The sequence below is a fragment of the Heptranchias perlo genome, chromosome 32 (genome assembly GCF_035084215.1).
Source record: "Heptranchias perlo isolate sHepPer1 chromosome 32, sHepPer1.hap1, whole genome shotgun sequence".
NCBI classification, from domain to species: domain Eukaryota; kingdom Metazoa; phylum Chordata; class Chondrichthyes; order Hexanchiformes; family Hexanchidae; genus Heptranchias; species Heptranchias perlo.
In genome coordinates, this window is record NC_090356.1 from 10,844,849 (window position 1) to 10,863,285 (window position 18,437).

The following is an 18,437-nucleotide window of genomic DNA, read 5'->3' on the forward strand; positions in this document are numbered from 1 at the left end:
CATGTAAGTGCCAAGATGTACAAACGGGATACAAAAATAATGGAGACTTGACTAATAGACGCAGGTATTTAATTTAAAAGGGACTGGAATACATTTTCATTAAAACCTCAACAGAAAGGTCCATTCAGCTGTGACGATTCGATATGAAGTTTATGGCACCCAGTGTATATACTCCAAACTTTAAAAAAAATTGTATTGACATAAAAACTAATTTCAAAGTTTTCCAGTGAAATACAAAATATTGAGGTTTTCTTGTATTCTTGTCCTTTTTTGGATATTGTTCCGATTACAATGGTGTGACTTCCCACCTTTTGTTGTTTGGGAACTGACTATTGTGTGTAATTTGTTTCCTCATGTGTAGAGCTGTAAGAGTCTGCATGAAATTACTTTTGGTAGTCTCTCTCAGCTTCTCAGTAACCATATTACATGGACCTTAACAACTAGGATGGGTGTATGCTATGCTCACTTGAACTGTGAAATATCCAGCAGTTCACTAATATATGTTTTGCCATTCCAAAATATGTATTTTGAGTTAGTGTGGATTATTGGTGTTACACGTCTGTTACTGAAGAACTATTGATACCTGTGCTCTCAATTAGCCTGGTAACTTCATCGCAATGGCACAAAAGTGTATGCACTATGAAAAACTGTTGTGTGGAGGTGATGAAGATGACTTGTTTTTCTGCTCCAAAACCCACTGAAGGTGTTTAGTGGTAGAGTCTCATTGTTGGCTTAAATGGTAATGCTTGTAAACAATTTTACAACACCAAGTTATAGTCCCAACGATTTTATTTGAAATTTACAAGCTTTCGGAGGCTTCCTCCTTCCTCAGGTAAATGTCAGGAACTCCTCGAAGCCTACGCATTTATAAATCACAGAACAATACATGGTGATTACAGACAGTCTTTGCAACTGCCCGTTGCCAAGGAAATCACCGTGTTCAGACAGAGGTGTTACCGACAGAACCCCTGAATAATGGTAATGCTAAATGAGTCTGGAGTGCGGTGTCTGCAATGCATCGTTTTTTTTTCCAAAACTGAATGCTACGTTGGATCTCTTGATGCACATGCCAAATATAATTTGGATGACTATCTTTTAATAGACCTCTCATGCGTTGGCCAAGCAAATATAAGTCCATTTGGAGGCTTTTGTGGTGTCTGGTGTCTCATGAAATGGCACTTGTGCAATAAGAGGAGGAGTTTTATTGGAATCCACCTTGTTCAGCAAAGTGGAGGAAGAGTGCCCTCGACAGCTTTTTATGTTTTTGAGTTGCTGGCTGCTGACTCACAGATCTTGTGTAGGCGGCAATAGCCAAAGGCTAAATCTGACCGTCTTTTCAGACTGACTGCCGAGAAGACTCTTTTAAAAAAATTTGATCTTCCTCACTGCCAGTCTTCCTGGGGCCGGTAAATATGTTGTTACAGCGGGTTTGCTGTTCGTGATGCCCATGTCTCAATAACATGATGCCGCAATGTCCATACTTCACATGTGCACTGGCCAAACTGTCTTGGCCAATGTGCACATGCATGCAATAGTGAGACCCACAATCCAACCAGTCTAAGGAAAGATCCATGTCTAAATGCAGGAATGTGCCAGTTAGTTCACTGTCAAAATCTGGGCTACAGTCTAAAAACAGCTCTTCAATCAACCCATGCTGTGCCTGGCCTCTGCGTCAAAATTAAATGGTTATTGTTTTCCCAGTAGCTTTTGAATATATATTAATAATTTTGCAATTTATTCCCAGTGGCAGCCTCATCCAGGTACGATTATTGCTCATAAGTATTAGCCTTGGCTCAGTAGTAGCACTTGCCTCTGAATTAGAAGGTCATGCGTTCTAGAGTCCCACTCCAGAGGCTTGAGCACATAACCCAGGCCAACACTTCAGTGCAGCACTGATGGAGTGCTGCACTGTCACAAATGCTGTCTTTCGGATGAGACGTAACAGATTATCTGGTCGTTGTCACGTTTCTGTTTGTGGGACCTTGCTGTATGCAAATTGGCTGCTGCGTTTCCTACGTTACAACAGTGACTGCACTTCAAAAGTACTTAATTGACTGTGAAGCGCTTTGGGATGTCCTGAGGTCGTAAATGGCATTATATAAATGCATGTTTTTTTTTCTTTTTATATCTGTACTGTGCTCATATCCACAAATTAGTCAGTTATACCCTTTAGGAGGTGCTTTTGTCATTTATAATGCCATTGGGATTCCATAAGAATGTTAACTACTGGAAATTTAATGTATGAATGATCACTTCATAGCCAGTCAGGAAGTAGTGAATAATTTTCATTTCCCAATCACAATATTTGAAAGATGCAACTTATCTCTGTCATCTTTCAGCAGGACCTAAATCAAAGAAACTAATTAACAATTTGAAGTGTTAAAATTCCCACAGTTTATCCAATTAAATATAATCTGATATAACATTGGGATGACTTGGAAATTTTTAATAACCTCTTTGAATAGTGTCTGATGGCCCTAGGAGAGTTGCAGTAAATGTCAACTGATACATTAACTACACTGAGGAGCACATAGTGCAACATCTACGGAATTTCCCCCAATGATGTCGTCTATGTTTGAAGAACATTTATACCATGGTGGGTAGAAGAAATATTTTAAGATAACCAACCCATAAAGTTTTAAAAACTACGTTTCCTACCCAATTTCTTCCAAATGTTGGCTGCAGCTTTTCAACTGCATTGGAGATCCAGGACTAGTGCTGGTTTTGATTCCTGCTCTAACATGAGCCCTATGGATCCAGCCACACACCAGATAGAAAAAATATTTTTCTGGCTGGGCTTTTCATAGGCTGCCACATGGCTCTCTTCCCTCAGAATTTGGGGTTTCTTGTCATGGACAGATGTCATTAAATGTCTTTTTTTTTAAAAAAGGACTATTTTGATATTGAATCGTTACTGCCTCCCAAGGTGTAGAATTCATCGATTTGGGGATGTCGTGACACTAAAATTAAGGGGGGCAAGCTGTGGAATTCAGTTTTTATGTGGATGCCACAGTTTTTTGAAGTTATCAGAACTACACTCTTAGTTCATTTAGAATTGAAATTTGCATCTACTTGAACACTGGCCTTTGTTAATTGGTTGGAAAGCTGTGTTTTAACATTTAGTGGTGCTGTGTAAACCCATAATAATTCTTGTTTTTCAGCCATTTGGGCAGTGATTGACTTGCTAAACCTGAGTTCTTTCACAAAATCAACCAAATGGCCTCCACATTTTCACAATTTTAGTGTATGTTCTATGTAATATCACTCCCCCATTTAAAACCGAGAGAGGTTCAGTCTTCAGCTGAGCTAATCATTTTTGGGTTTTTTTTGGCTCCAAATTCAACCATTGGAATGCAACACTCACTTAAATCTTCAAACATTTGAAGGAGGGGTGCATATTCCAGTACACTTGCTCAGTTCTTTTTTACATAATTGGAACATTAATCAAAAATGATGCTTAATTGTTCATTTGTTCTCAATACAAAAATGAATAGCTCGCCATCTAAATAGAGAAACGTAAAGGGATGATATTTTGCAGGACCGCACTAAGTATGTGACCTTTAGTAGCCTGTGCTGCCAATAAGGTTTTCTGTCAGCAGAAGCATCCTACTTGTGCTTCATACAAAGAAAAAGTTCAAATGCTGTTTGTGATTCTTGTCAGTCAATGTTGAAAGCTTAGTGAAAGTCTGCTTAGGCCACTAAATTGTGTTCAATAATCTGTCACAATATCATCTGACTTTGGAGCTGTTTTTTTTGTGTTTTCCGTAATGAGGTGCGTAATGGTTGGTGTCCTTGCTCCACTTGAAGCTTCTTGCCTTTCTTGCAAGCTGAAGATAACTAATTGACTTAAACCCTCTGCATCCTGTTGCCAGGCCTGTTGAAAAATGATCAATATTGCAAAACTTGCTCCAAAAACACGCAGCTTGTCAAGGGTGATGGAAAAACTGGAACCTGATCCTCTGTTAATGATTTGTGATGCCTTTAGAATTCAATTTGCTTTGGAAATGCAAGAACCACAAAATGATGCAGGATAATCTTTTTTAAGAGAATGGAGCATCTGCCATCCTTAGAGTCATAGAGTCAGAGAGTTATACAGCACGGATAGAGGCCCTTCGGCCCATCGTGTCCGCGCCGGCCATCAGCCCTGTCTACTCTAATCCCATATTCCAGCATTTGGTCCGTAGCCTTGTATGCTATGGCATTTCAAGTGCTCATCCAAATGCTTCTTGAATGTTGTGAGGGTTCCTGCCTCCACAACCCTTTCAGGCAGTGAGTTCCTTGGTCCATCCTTGCGTCCACAGGCAGTGGCTCCCGCCAACAGTTCTAATCCTCATGTTCACCAGTACCAATGAAGGCAATTAGATGTTGTGGTAACCGTCTAATCATGGCAAAACATTCTTGATTGTCGGCTGAGTTCTATCCTATTTTATCCTGTTTTAATTTGCAATCTGCTGTAGACTATCCATGCTGATTAGTCTTAAAAAAAAACCCCATCCCACTTCAAACTACAGCATGGGGTAACTTTTTAATAAACCCTGAAGCTTTTCAGTATCCTTTTTAGTATCTCATTTAAGTTAAGGCCCGGAACTCCTTTATTCCCATTTTATCTCCCACCCTCCAGCTGCTCCTTCTAATTGGAAATCTGTGGAATTTTCTTGATGCCTGTTGGGGTCTGTTTGACTCGGCGGCAGCATTTACACCTCCTGAGTCAGAAGTTTCTGGGTTGAAGTCTCGCTCCAGGATTTGATGGTACAATCCAGACTGGTCTTTCAATGCTGCGTGAGTGTTATATTTGTTAGAGCTGACGTCTTTTGGAAGACACATTAAACCAAGGCCCCGTTTCTGTTTAGAAGCATGTAAAAGATCTAATGGCAGGGAATCTTCTGGCCGGTATTTAGCGCTGAAACAAAGCACCACTGAAACTGTTTTGTGAAATCTTGCTATGTGCAAATTGGCTGCCACATTTTTCCATATAACAGGACTGCATTTCAAAAATAATTCATGAGCTGCAAAGCACTTAGGGATGTTCTGAGGATGTGAAAGGAGCTGTATGAGTCTAAGGTATCTCTGTCTGTAGGTATGTCTTTTTTTTCTCTTTGTTTGTAGTGCGATCACGGCCACCGAATTTGATGCTAAAAAGCACCTCCGTGTCTGAATGGAGAATCCCTTGTGTCTTGTTAATAGAACAATCTATGCTTGAGCTCCCAGAGATGGTAAAGTAACTACACTTGTAAAAGCTGAGTAGCTGAGTTGCTAAAAGCAGTTTTAAAGCAGTCTCTTGACTCATAGTACAGTTTCTCCCATGATTGTATGATCTAATTTTGTTGAATCAAACTATTTTGATTTAGCCCTGTAATAGAATTTCTAGCACAAAGATGGTCTCTCAGTTCTCTAGGGTACAATGAATAGCAAAATTATCATCTCTTCCTGTGAAATGGTACATTGTGACAGGTCGTGCAAGTCTGAACAAAAAGGTTCTATCTCTGAAGCGATTTGTGTTTTTATGTTGTAGATTGAATTACAGACTAATTCACATTTTCAAATTAGTTATCTGCATTTTAGAGTTACTGATCCAAGGATGAATATATTAACTAATGTGTGGGGTTTAGCTGCAACAAAAATCTTCTGCAGTGACTAAGCTGACATTGAGTGTTCTAAAGCTAACTAGCTGCGTGTGTAATGCTTTGTTGATGGTTGCCGTATGTGGACTGTTTGAATTGATCCAGAATGTTTAATTGCAGCAGTTCTCGTAACTTTTTAAAAGAAAACTGCATAAATGATGAAATCCAACTTTATGGTGCAAATATCACCACTGCTGCCATATCCTTCCCATCAATGTGGACTGGCATGGAATAGGGCAATCTCTATCTGCCCATTGTGTGCACAGCAAAGAATTGCACTGATCCCGAGGGCCTGGAAGAGGTTTTTCTTTGGACGAATACCTTGTCATTTCCTTCCAGATGTTTGCCTTGGTGAGGGCCAGATTTGAGCCCATATCTGGCATGCATGTTCATGAATTTCTGCAGTGATGTTCAGTCCTGTGACACGTTGCCCAAGTCTTATTTCCCTGACTTGCACTGCACATTGGGAGCCAGACTGAATTCCTCAATTTTTTTTTCTGAACTGTGGTAAATGTGTTCATTGTTTTGTGTTTTGAAACTAGTTGAACAGTTGTAAACTGGTTTCTGTACCCTAAAAGGCATTGCACAATGGCACGTTTGATTGTTTCACCATAAGATGGCCTGCTCATGCACCCTGATCGCTTCAGCAAGACGTGGTGATTGTGACAGAGAGCAAGTTTAGTAAAGGGACTGGTGAACGTATCCTAATGCCCCAATTCTGTAATTTAAACATTACAGATGTAGATAAGATGTTTCCACTTCTGGAGGAGACCAGAACTAGGGGCCATAAATATAAGATAGTCACTAATAAGTTCAATTGGGAATTCAGGAGAAAATTCTTGACCTGGAGAGTGGTTAGAATGTGGAACTCGCTACCACAAGGAGTACTTGAGGCGAATGGCATGGACTCATTTAAGGGGAAGCTAGAGAAACACAGAAGGATATGCTGATAGGGTTAGATGGAGTAGAGAGGGAGGAGGCTCATGTGGAGCATGGACCTGTTGGGCCGAATGGCCTGTTTCTGCTGTACGTTCTATGTAACATAATGTTTTGAGTTAGATGTTCGCCACAGTGATGGGATGGAGACACCAATGTCATCATTACCTCTGCTGGCACAACGCTTGGATTGGTATGATTCGGCCTGGTTTTGAGTTTTGGAATCCAGTCATAATGAAATTTCTTCTTGACTGCTGGTCATTACGAATCAGTCAGGTGTCTTGACATCCCCAGTGTTTACTATGGAGCAGCAACGAAACATGTGGCAAGAAAGATGAATTTTCTTTCCTGAGGCTTGCATTATTGATTTTTAGATTATCAATGGCGCCATAATCAATTAACTCCAGACTAAACTTGGCCGTAATAAATTGGATGTAGAGATAAATTTGTTTCAGGCTGGAATCATACTGCACTCTGTGCATATCCAAACTTGAACTCCGTGTGAAAAAGATTAAGTGCAAGATGCTCTACACGCTTCAACAGTCTCCTCTGTTATACTGCTGCTCGTGTGTATAACTGCACCATTATAGACCTCTACCATTTTGAAATCAGTTGCTGAACACTGATAGCCAAGATAAAAATCTATGGAAACACAGAATATTACAGTGCACAAGAAGGCCATTTAGCCCATCGTGCCTGTATCTGCTACCTGAAAGTGCTATCCATTTAGTACTTAGTCCACTCAACTTTCCAGCATCCGCAGTATTTTCTTTTGATCCGTTTAGTATTGTTCCCTTGCCCTTTCCTCATGTCCTTTTTCACATTATTCAAAATATTTACCTACTTTTTAAAAAGCTATTTTGGCTTCTGTTTCATCACTGGTTCCTGTAGGATATGGAACGTCCTAACAATTCTCTGCGTTAAACAAATAAATATTTCCTAAACTGTCCCTTTTGTTAATTTTTTGCCCTCTATAGTTAGAGACCAGAATAATTGATGCTCATGTAAATGCTACGGTTGATGTTGATTACATAGACTTTCATCACGGGATGTTTCCATTGAAACTGTTTTGTATATTTGCAGCTTTTTAATTATAGCTTAAAGATGTACACATTGTGTTCCAATATTCTAGACATAAATGGTATTTTAGTTAATTAACAAACCACCCAATCCATTAACAATTCAAATATAGCCTCTGTAGTTAGTGTGAAATTGTGTTCCAGGTATATAGATAAGAATGAAAAACCAAGGACTATGTAAGATCAATGTGTTTAATCTATTAAAACTGGTATTGCTTGTCTGTACAGCATTCCAGGACAGGCATCTAGAGAGTTTGGCAGTGTCATAAATCAATCTTGGGTAACTTATTTAAAAAAAATATTATTCTGAACAGAGAATATGTGTTGATTTATTTTAAAGAAAGAATAGAAATTACCGGTCCGTTGAACTACAGACAGCTTAAGTATGGTAAGTTCCTGTCTGTATCTCTGTCCCAGTTTTTGACTTGTTTTATTGTAAACAATTTTACAACACCAAGTTATAGTCCAGCAATTTTATTTTAAATTCACAAGCTTTCGGAGGCTTCCTCCTTCGTCAGGTGAACGATGTGAAAATGAAATCCTCGAAATGAAATCGCATTTATAATTCACAGAACAATGCTTGGTGAGTACAGACAGTTTTTTCAACTGCCCGTTGCCAAAGCAATCAGTGTGCAGACAGACAGGTGTTACCTGCCAGGTCTCACAGAATATACAAATCACCAAAAAAAAAACAACAAACAAAAAAAAACAGAGATAGAGAGGTAGAAACATAGAAAAGACAGCAACTGACCCGTTATATTAAAAACAGATAACATTTGTTCGCTGGTGGGGTGACGTGTAGCGTGACATGAACCCAAGATCCCGGTTGAGGCCGTCCTCATGGGTGCGGAACTTGGCTATCAATGGGAAGCCTCCGAAAGCTTGTGAATTTAAAATAAAATTGCTGGACTATAACTTGGTGTTGTAAAATTGTTTACAATTGTCAACCCCAGTCCATCACCGGCATCTCCACATCATGACTTGTTTTAGTTCATGTTGAGAATCTAGTCTACGCAGTTTTCTTACAGCATCTTGGATAGGTGTGTCTGTCATGTGCTGCTGGTTTGTGTTTAAAATAGAATTTTTATTACGTGTGTGTGTGTGTGTGTGTGTGTGTGTGTGTGTGTATATACGCACAAGGTCATGCCTTTTAAAAGCAAGTGGATGGCTTCCTTACAAAGTATTTTTACTAGTGACGTGCACAGGACAAGCCAGTAACCTTCCAGCCAAGTGTCTGTAATGGTGTCTTTGACGGTAATATTTCATTTATCTTGACATTTTGATGGTCCAAAAGTTGCACAAACTTGACTATGGAAACATTTCAAATGTATGCCTTTTTTTGATGAAGTAGGTCTTAAACCCCTTTAGATAACTCTTATGGATAGTGTACATGAGCTGTATTTTGTTGCTGACTCCACTCCACAAGGCACTGGTGTTGTATGGCCATGCTGTTGCTTAGATTGTGATCATCTACAAAAACACATTCTTAAATTGCTACTGTTGGTTACGTTGTCTTGATTTGGTTTTATTTCCCTTACAGATCATTGAAAGAATGTTTCAGTACTGCGAAGATTAAATTGCAGGAATAAAAGCAATGTGAGGTATGTAAGTTTATTGCATTCACAAGGTGTTGGTTTTAAAATGCTAAACAATAAAATGACCTGTTCAGCTCATCTTTGACCGAGATCTAAATGATTCCGTTCACTTGGGAATAAGTAGGAAATCTTTTTGTTTCTTGTAACTCTGTGCCGCCATCACATGTGGATTGTTGGATAAGTAGGTTATTCCCTTTTTTCTGTAAGTGAGTTCACTGAACATTGTTTTTTCAGCATAGAATCATTACCTGAAAAGCCAGCATGAATGAATTAGTCCTATGTATTGAACCCAATTCTGAAAGGACTGGGCTCCTTTTTTGTATTGACTTTATTTCAATGTAAATTTAATATGGGAAGCCTGGATTGGCAGCCTTTTGCAGGAGTTTGCCATTTGGAAATTTAAATGTAACCTCGTCTTAGCACACTTACTAAACGTGAGTGAATATTCCAACATTCTTAACTTCTGGTGTGTGCACAGTAATTGCCTACGTTATAAGCTTCCATATAGCAGCAAATGAGAGTGAATTCATGTGTGATTCAGATCCTGTCTTGCCACTACCCGTGGTGTGGCAGGATTTTCCACAATTGGATGTTTCTGTAACCTGCAAGCACTTTGGGAAAGGTGGGGGAGAAAGGAAAATATGTGAAAGTGATGACTTGACATAAATGGAATTCTGAATTCAATTGTACTATCCCAGTAGCAGTTCTTCCTTATGACATTTTAAAGGTGATACAGTACCTTTTTGACAGTGTTGGGAGCATAGAATAGCACAGTAAGAATAATTTTAAGATGCAAGTTTAAAAATAGCAACCCATATTGATCCTTATGTTTCTCTTTGCAAATGCAGCTTCATTAAATTTTCCAAATCTAACTTAATACATTGACAAATAGCATCAGCAACATCTGCAGAAGGAAAAGAATAAATCATCCAGGAACTCTTGATGCCAAAACCCTTGGTTGCACCATCATATAAAACCAATGTTATAATAGTAGCTCAGCAACTTCCCACCTAAAACCAGTTCCCCATTTCTTTCAACCTGGATGTCTGGGAAATGTATTAAATGATGGCAAAGTGTTGCCCCAGAGGGAACAAGGGTTGGGGAAGAAATCAAATTACCCATATTTCTAGTCCCAAGAATAGTATTGGCACGGCTCCATTGCTGTGGTATCTTCTACAGCGAAGAGGGGTGGGCACGGTGAGATACTAGGAGGGGGGAATCTTCAAACATTTCACTAAGTAATCTTCAGGAATTAAAATTGGCTGCTAGGCAGTTTCCCTCCTTTTTCTCTTTCTCCTCCTTCCACCCCCCACCCCCCAAGCTTTGGGGGGGAAATACTTAGTTGAATGTGACATGGTTTTTAAAAAAAGAAAGATAATTATAATCATTTTCATAAAGATAATGAACAGAACAGCAGTCAAACTACATTCTTGCAAACTCCTGGGTTCCCTGATGAAAACTTCTCAGCTGGTTCCCATCAAATTGAGATGTCGGCTCCTGCACAGAAGTTCCGCAGGGACCAGCAGAGAGGTTTCAACAAGTTTGTAATGTGCTTGAATTAATGTGCCACTACAATTTAGTACAAGCCTTAATCTACTGTCATCTATCCTTGTATCTGCATTATATCAGCAAGTGTGATCAAGGGTTGTTTACTGTACCCATTGAAAGTTATTTCTCTTCCCACTCCACCCCACCAAGGATCCCATAATGGCAAACAGACCACTTGATTTGCCAATAACTTTGCCATTCCAGCAGATTTGAGGTACTAGATTTTTTTTTTCCTCCTTTTTTTAGGGCAGGAACTAGGCTTTCACTTCTTGCCACTGATGGCCTGAATGAGATCTACAAACGAGTATTACTCTGCCGCCTCCTCACGCCAATCCCTCCCCTACCCCTGGGTCAACAACCATATTCACACTTCAGTTCCTGCATCTCAAAGTCGCTGGGAACTAATCAAGATTATGATGTCATTTGGATCTAAAATCAAAAAAACACTCCATTTGCCTTACTTTTTGTCATCTTAGCTTATACTCCTGTGAAAGAGGAAAAACCCAAAATGAAGGTGCTGAACCAAAGACCCAGTACCTCCTCTGCAATGAATTCCTTTTTCAACCATAGAGTCAGCTCTAACAAACACAAGTTGTGTGCCTCAATGTTACTACATTGTTCATCACATGAAAAGTATTCCAGTCCCCTAACTACAGCTATACATCGCCTTGCTGTTGTCAATTTTACAGATTTGAACTTGTGCAAACCAGAACTGTGCAAGTGTGAGTTCGATAATGGAATTGTGCTGGTTAGCACTGAGGTTAAAAACACCCCATTTCCCTATTTTTAACTCTTGCTGAGTGTGATGTTAGCTATAGCCTGCTATAACTGCAAGGCAATCCCTGTTAAAGAAATGCTATAAATTTTGAATAGAGGGAAAATGAGTAGTGGAGAGAAGTTGACATTGGAAATTCCAAACAGCACGGTGTCTACATTTGGTGAGCAAGGGCACAATTTGTGCAACCCTTCACTCTAAATGTAATCGGCCACCAACGACAGCTTCACCACTCAGTTCATCTCTGGTCTGTGCTGCAGCAGGCAGTAGGTGTCTTTGTCGATGGTCCATTGGCAATAGAATAGACAGTGGCTTTATGCAAAGAAGTCAATGGCAAGAGTTGTAGTTTCAATGTTCTGCTGTTCGGTTATGGTGATGGGAGAGACGAGCAAGAAAAGCATGGTGTTCAGCTATTAGATTTCTACAGACGATGGGTCCCATGACTTGTGAAGCTGCAGCAGAATTAATTGCTTTGAACATTCGCACTCCATCACAAAGATGCATCAAAGCAACAGCACAAAATCTTTTTTTTAAAAAAATTGATGAAATGAAATTATAATTCCTGCCAACATTGATATATTTTATGTGCAAATCAAAATGATGACTGTGGTAGTGATTTATGAAACCATTACAAGGGAGCCGCAGCTTGTCCTCATTTCGTTGATTCGTACAGGGACAGAATTGAGTAAGTGCAGCATTGCTTCTGCATTTTTTTTTAACCTGCTAGAAAAATGTGACTAGGGCTCCATATTCTAATTAGTGTATGTGTATCTTTTGAGTGCATCTGGTACTGAAAACACGAAACAGAAGACGTGAAGGTAAAGTTTACAATTTTTTTTTCCTTTTTTGAGTGGGTGATATTGTTGCTGAGGAATCAGGCACCCAATGTCGTTACCCAGCACTTTCTGGTCAGGTATAGTACAGCTAGTTGTGAAGTAAAGCTCCCGCTACTCTGCCTCAGTAATGTGCCACAACCTCACAGGAGCACCTCCTGCTACACCAGAGTGGCCTTTTTTTTTCCCCCTTTCCCCAAAAACCATCCTTGTGACTGTCCTTAATTTGTCACTAATTGGCAATGTCGCTCAGTTTTGTGCTGTACGTCGACATCCACTAAGAACTGCATTGACACCACCCAAACTCATTTCATGTAGGACCCTTGCAGCCAGCAAATGTAGGAAAGTTTTATCCATCACCTTTTTTAGGTTGAATTTGAACCCTAGTCCAGAGGTGAGAGCAGCACCTCTCCCCATAACTTGCATTACTTTTATGCTTGTCAAGGTGAGGGAAATGCAAGAATTGAGCACTCCCAATGTTAAATGCCGTGTAAAAGATTATTACTCTGCTCCTAACTAGGCACATTTAGCCAAACCTTGAAGAGCACCCTCTACTGCACCATTTTTCATTTCCTATAACGGCAATCTTTCAGCTGCTGATTGGATTAAAATTGATAATCACAGTGAAGGATAGTTGTGTGCTGTGGGCCCTCTTCCAGTGGGAACTGGATTGGGGCCATCCACACTCATTTTTGATAGAACCCTTCTGCTATCAGACCAGACCGATCCATCTGAACTGGATTTGATCTCTGGTCTCAGATGAAAGGACAGTGTGCTAAAGCTGCATATTGAAATCATTTGGGTTCAAATTGGGGAACTGTACCTTATTAAATCAATACCTTTTATTGAGTAGAGAAGTGTTATTATGGCCAAACAGATAAGGGAATGCCAATGTGTTTTCTATTAGCAAGTTTTTATTCTTTGTCAGGAGTTGTAAAGTGCTTCTGTGACACTGAATATGATCTTTAGAGTGCTTAGTCTTGCAATCAAAAACTGGGGAACTATAAATGAGAACGAAAACTGTTTGTTTAACCTGTTTTTTGTTTTAAATTTGCTTCTATGCTTTAGGAAGTGCAGCCAAGTGTCCAACATCACCTGGTGTCTTTAGCAACCTGAACACGTTTGAACAAGGCCAAGCAAATTGGAAGATTGAGTGGGAGGTGATTGGGTTGTTTGGTTTTTTTTGCTCTGGAAATTTAACCATGGGGCAAAGAGTTACCGTTGGACTCAAGACTGTGGATGTGAGGGATCCTTCTTATAGGCCTCTTCGACATGAACAACAGGGGCTTGACTACTGCAAGCCTGCTCGGCTGGACATGCTACTGGACATGCCACCAGTTACTTGTGAGGTCCAGCTATTGCACTCGTGGAACAATGATGATCGATCACTAAATGTATTTGTGAAAGAGGATGACAAGTTAATATTTCATAGGCATCCAGTGGCACAGAGTACCGATGGCATCAGAGGCAAAGTCGGATACACCAGAGGACTACATGTGTGGGAAATTACTTGGGCAATGAGACAACGGGGAACGCATGCACTGGTTGGTGTTGCTACGATAGATGCTCCTTTGCACTCTGTGGGTTATACAGCACTTGTTGGAAGTAATTGCGAATCCTGGGGCTGGGACCTTGGACGTAACAAACTGTACCATGATGGCAAAAATCAGCCAAGCCAGACTTATCCAGCTTTCTTGGAGCCCCACGAAACCTTTATAGTACCAGATGCGTTCTTGGTGGTTTTGGACATGGATGAAGGAACTCTAAGCTATATTGTGGATGGACATTACCTGGGAGTTGCATGTCGAGGACTTAAAGGGAAAAAACTTTATCCGGTTGTTAGTGCTGTCTGGGGTCACTGTGAAATCCGAATGCGCTACATTAATGGACTTGACCGTAAGTAATCTACCACTGTTTGTATTTCATTTTTTCTGTCCAAAGTTACTTAACCCTGAACAGTTTTTTTAAAATAAGGCTTTTTAACAGAGGTAAGTTTGAAAACTAGCCGCTTGAGGTTTATAATCTGACTCTTTCAGACTGTTCAATACAAACGCTGATTATTTAATTCAGTGCAATACTGCACAAGTTTATTTGAACACAGCCACGTGAAATATATCTGGAAAATTAATGTATTTATGATTGTATTTTGCTGGGAGAGCAGACTTTGAAAAAGTTTTTAAAAAAATTATCACTCTGTTGAATCAGACAATATATGTGGACGAGACTATAGAAACGTGTTTCCAGTGAAATGGTCACTTTCTCACTTCATTGGAAAGAAATTGTAATAGTGAAAGAGCCAACTTAGTTGACCAGTCCACTGTTGGCAAAAGGCTGTGCCTAATGAAATGGTTCAGACAACTGCAGTTCCTCTTTATGATTAGGTCATTGGGCAGGTTCTGAGCACACTTTGTTTCTAATTCTGTTAAATAAGCTGTGATTTAAAAAAAAATCTTTCCTGTTTGAGGGAAGTGTCCTCCTGTATTTTGAGAGCTTTCTCTTCTAGGGAAAAAAAAATGTGTGGAATTTTTAATTTCCTTTCCAGAGAGCTGTTAAATGCTGTGCATGTTCATGGAGGGTAATGAATTCCTTTGCAATATGCAATCCAAAAGAACCTAATATTCTGGGAGATGCAATGTCTGTTTGCATGGGTAGAACTTGCAGAAGGTTTCTCTTTTTTTTCTTCCACTTGCTTCTCCTCTCCCCTGAGTGTTGACGTATACTGGGAGCTGATTACTTGTGCAGCAACAGACCTCCATGAAGCATTCACAACACGTGGGCCTGACCGATTGAATGTGGATAAACCAAAGGCCAAAAAACTGCAGATGCTGGAAATCTGAAACAAAAGCAGAAAATGCTGGAAACGCTCCTGGGTCAGATAGCATTTGTAGAGAGAACAGAGGAATTAGTGCTTTGAGGGTGGACTTTTTGTCAAAACTGGCGGACATTATAGATGAACCGTATTCTAAAAGGAATGGATAGGAGGGAAAAAAAACTTGCGCACAATGAATGTGGAGAGGTTGTTCAGCAATGGAGGGACATCAAAGTTGAAGCTGACCATCATCTTGCCACACACACTCTGAGAATACTGGTTGTGTTGTGTTTGTGCTCGCGTGCTCTCTCTCCCAGCCCAGGAATCAAACCTGCTAGTCTTTGTGGCTCAGTATTGTAAATACCATACAGTGAAATTACTGGGACTGCCTTTAGGTTTTGTAATTTTTAAAAAAATGAATGCAAGGCAGATGATGGGTAGGAATTCATTCTTGGGGTTCAGATGATTTAATGACTGCTTCACTCTCTTGTAGTTTGACCCTTTCAATTTACTGCCTTGTAATCTGCTCATCCAGTCAGTATCCTCTTGCATGTGCATTTAAGGATGTGCAACAGTGCTAATGTAGAAGATGGAAAGGTCAGTGAGGTTGTTATAAAAATGCTCCCACCACACTTAGCAATCTAGAGTGGAAGATAGCTTCAGGACATGAAAAAAGCATTGTCTACTACTGTGCAAGTGCAGAATCAGAGATGGCATAGTGGTGTGACTGTGTACAAGTGGGAATGAGATTGAGATGGGAAGTTATGCTTGCTGTTTTGTAGGAAATATGGTATCAAATATAAGAATACCTAGAGATATTGAACAAAACCTTTTATAGATAAAACAAAAACATGTTTTTTTTTAAATGTAGGCTAACCATTTACTGATTTGGAGAGGTCAATCACAGCCTTTAGTCAATAGATTCCTGGTTCCTGTGACTGGCTTAAAATGGCAGGAAAAGTGCAAAAATCACATTCTCACACTCCCAGTTTTAGCGGGTACGGCCCTGCAGCACAGAATTGTCCCAGCACTGACATTCCTCATCAGGATGAGCACCGTTTATAAAATTGACAAAAAAATCAAATGAAACTAGCTTTTACCAGTGAGCTAATGCAATCTTTCAGTGGGTTATCTGCTGCTCCGCATCTCATTAAACACGAGTGTACAAGGTACAAGTAGAAGACTGTGAGTTAGAGTGCAATCCATTAGTGATATTTAGGGAAAGGATGCATCAAGCGTGCAATGTACTATTTAGCGCAAGGCAGGTACAAAAGATCTTTTACAAGTGCCTATTTGTGTAATCTAATGTTGTCTCATAGGTGATGGGGTTGTAATTTTCAAGAGCGGAAAGGATTTCCTTCTGTCAGTTACAGTAGAATATGGTTGACTAAATAATGTAATTCCTTCATTGAGAAGGACTTCTGCAAGGAAATGGATTGTAATTGCTTCACTTTCCCCATTATTCATGTTTTTATAACTTGTTAGAATTCCTAGTTAAATGGCTGTGTCATCCAGCTTGATGACATGGATAAATATAGTGCCTTGTACTGAAAGCATGTCCCCGTTATTTGAGTTGAATGACCACAAAAATTAGCTTTTTTTAAAGCCTTTCTCAGTGACTATTTTTCTTTGGTCCAATTAAACTCCACGCAGGCAGAAGCAAGTTTCAAAATATAGTTTAATGGCCTTCTAATGTCTGTCTAGTGTATTGAGATAATTGCTACCATTACATCGCCCTACGCTTTTGTATATTGAAGTTAAGTGTGGAAAAGTGCCCACTGGGACACTCTACTTCATGGCTGAGGACAGGGAGGGGGTGTAGATTTGACCTTTAGCACTCCTGTTTAATTTTAAAGCACAGTAAATTCAGGAAGACTGAAATACTTGTAATTTTGGCCTTAATCAGCAAACCAGCCACTCTGTATAACACAAAGCAAAATGCTGGAAATTTAAAATAAAATAAAAACAGAAAAGCCTTGGCAACATCTGTGGAGAGGGGAAGGTGGGGTTAATGTTTTGCGTCGATGTATAGGGTTCTGACAAAACATCAATGAGCATAAAAGTTTCTCTGGTAATGCTCCAATAGCTTTGCTCCTTTTGTCTCCATGGCCTGCAAGGCTTGGTACTAATTATAGGCAAGAGGGTAGACCAGCAATTGAGCTCCCAATATCTCTATTTTAAAATGGCTGCCACCCAACCTTCCCCATGTGTGTAAGTAATTGCCCCCCCCCCCCCAACACACTCTCTCGAGCTTAGAATACACCACTAATTATACCCAGTCTGTCTATCAGAACGCGTATGCTGTAAGTCGGGTTATCAGCTCTGGTTCAACATATCCCTGGAAGTTTCATCACATGACATCTCTCCTCCAAAAGCCCCGCCCAGTCAAACATCCTTTACCTATCTCATTCTTATAACTAATAAGTGTGCAAAGAAAATGAAAAAGAAACACTTTTTAATGCCCCAGTGATTTTTCTCCTGGGTTACTCACAGCACTGTCTTTGAGATTAATCTTTAATACCTGGGGACTCTTGGGCAGTCCTGGAGGGTTGGCCATCCTCGCTGAAAGGCCGTTGCAGGGCCTTGTCCTGGAGTGCTCCTTTGCGCACCGAAGGTCTTTCACAGAGAGCTATTTTCTTTGAGGATTGATGTTAATTGAGACAATATACATGTTTGGATTGCAAAAAAGTAAAAATGCTGGCTCACCTCAAGGTCATTTTTAATGGTGAACTGTCACATGTCAGATTAGGTTAAATTATCAGGATAGATGACCATATACAAGCCTTGTATTCCCTGGAATATAGAAGGTTAAGGGGTGATTTGATTGGGTTTTTTTTGGAATTGATAGAGTAGATAGAGAGCAACATTTTCCACTAGTTGGGAGTCTAGGTCAAGGGGAACATAACCTTAAAATCAGAGTCCGGCCATTCAGGAGAGAAGTTCGGAAACACTTCTTCACGCAAAGGGTGGTAGAAGTGTGGAACTCTCCCACAAAAAGCTGTAGATGCTAGCTCAACTAATAATTTTAAATCTGACATCGATAGTTTTGCTAGCCAAGGGAATTCAGGGCGATGAAGCCAAGGCGAGTAAATGGAGTTAGGGTATAGATCAGCCACGATCCCATTGAATGGCGGAACAGGCTCGAGGGGCTGAATTTCATGTTCCTATGTTCTAAATGGCGTCTCAAACTCGCAACAAAAGCCAATTTTTACATTCTCCCCACCCCGCTCCCTTTTTAGGG

At 40.0% G+C, this 18,437-nt stretch overlaps 1 protein-coding gene across 1 annotated transcript in view; it reads left to right on the forward strand.

The window, feature by feature from the left end:
* The window catches only part of spsb1 (splA/ryanodine receptor domain and SOCS box containing 1), an 84,988-nt gene that overhangs the window by 43,514 nt on the left and 23,037 nt on the right, over window positions 1-18,437 (forward strand). The window contains exons 2-3 of the mRNA XM_067970335.1: window positions 9,177-9,237; window positions 13,456-14,283. Of these exons, the coding sequence (XP_067826436.1) occupies window positions 13,590-14,283 (694 nt within the window). The 5' untranslated portion in view covers window positions 9,177-9,237; window positions 13,456-13,589. The remainder of the gene's footprint in view (window positions 1-9,176; window positions 9,238-13,455; window positions 14,284-18,437) is intronic.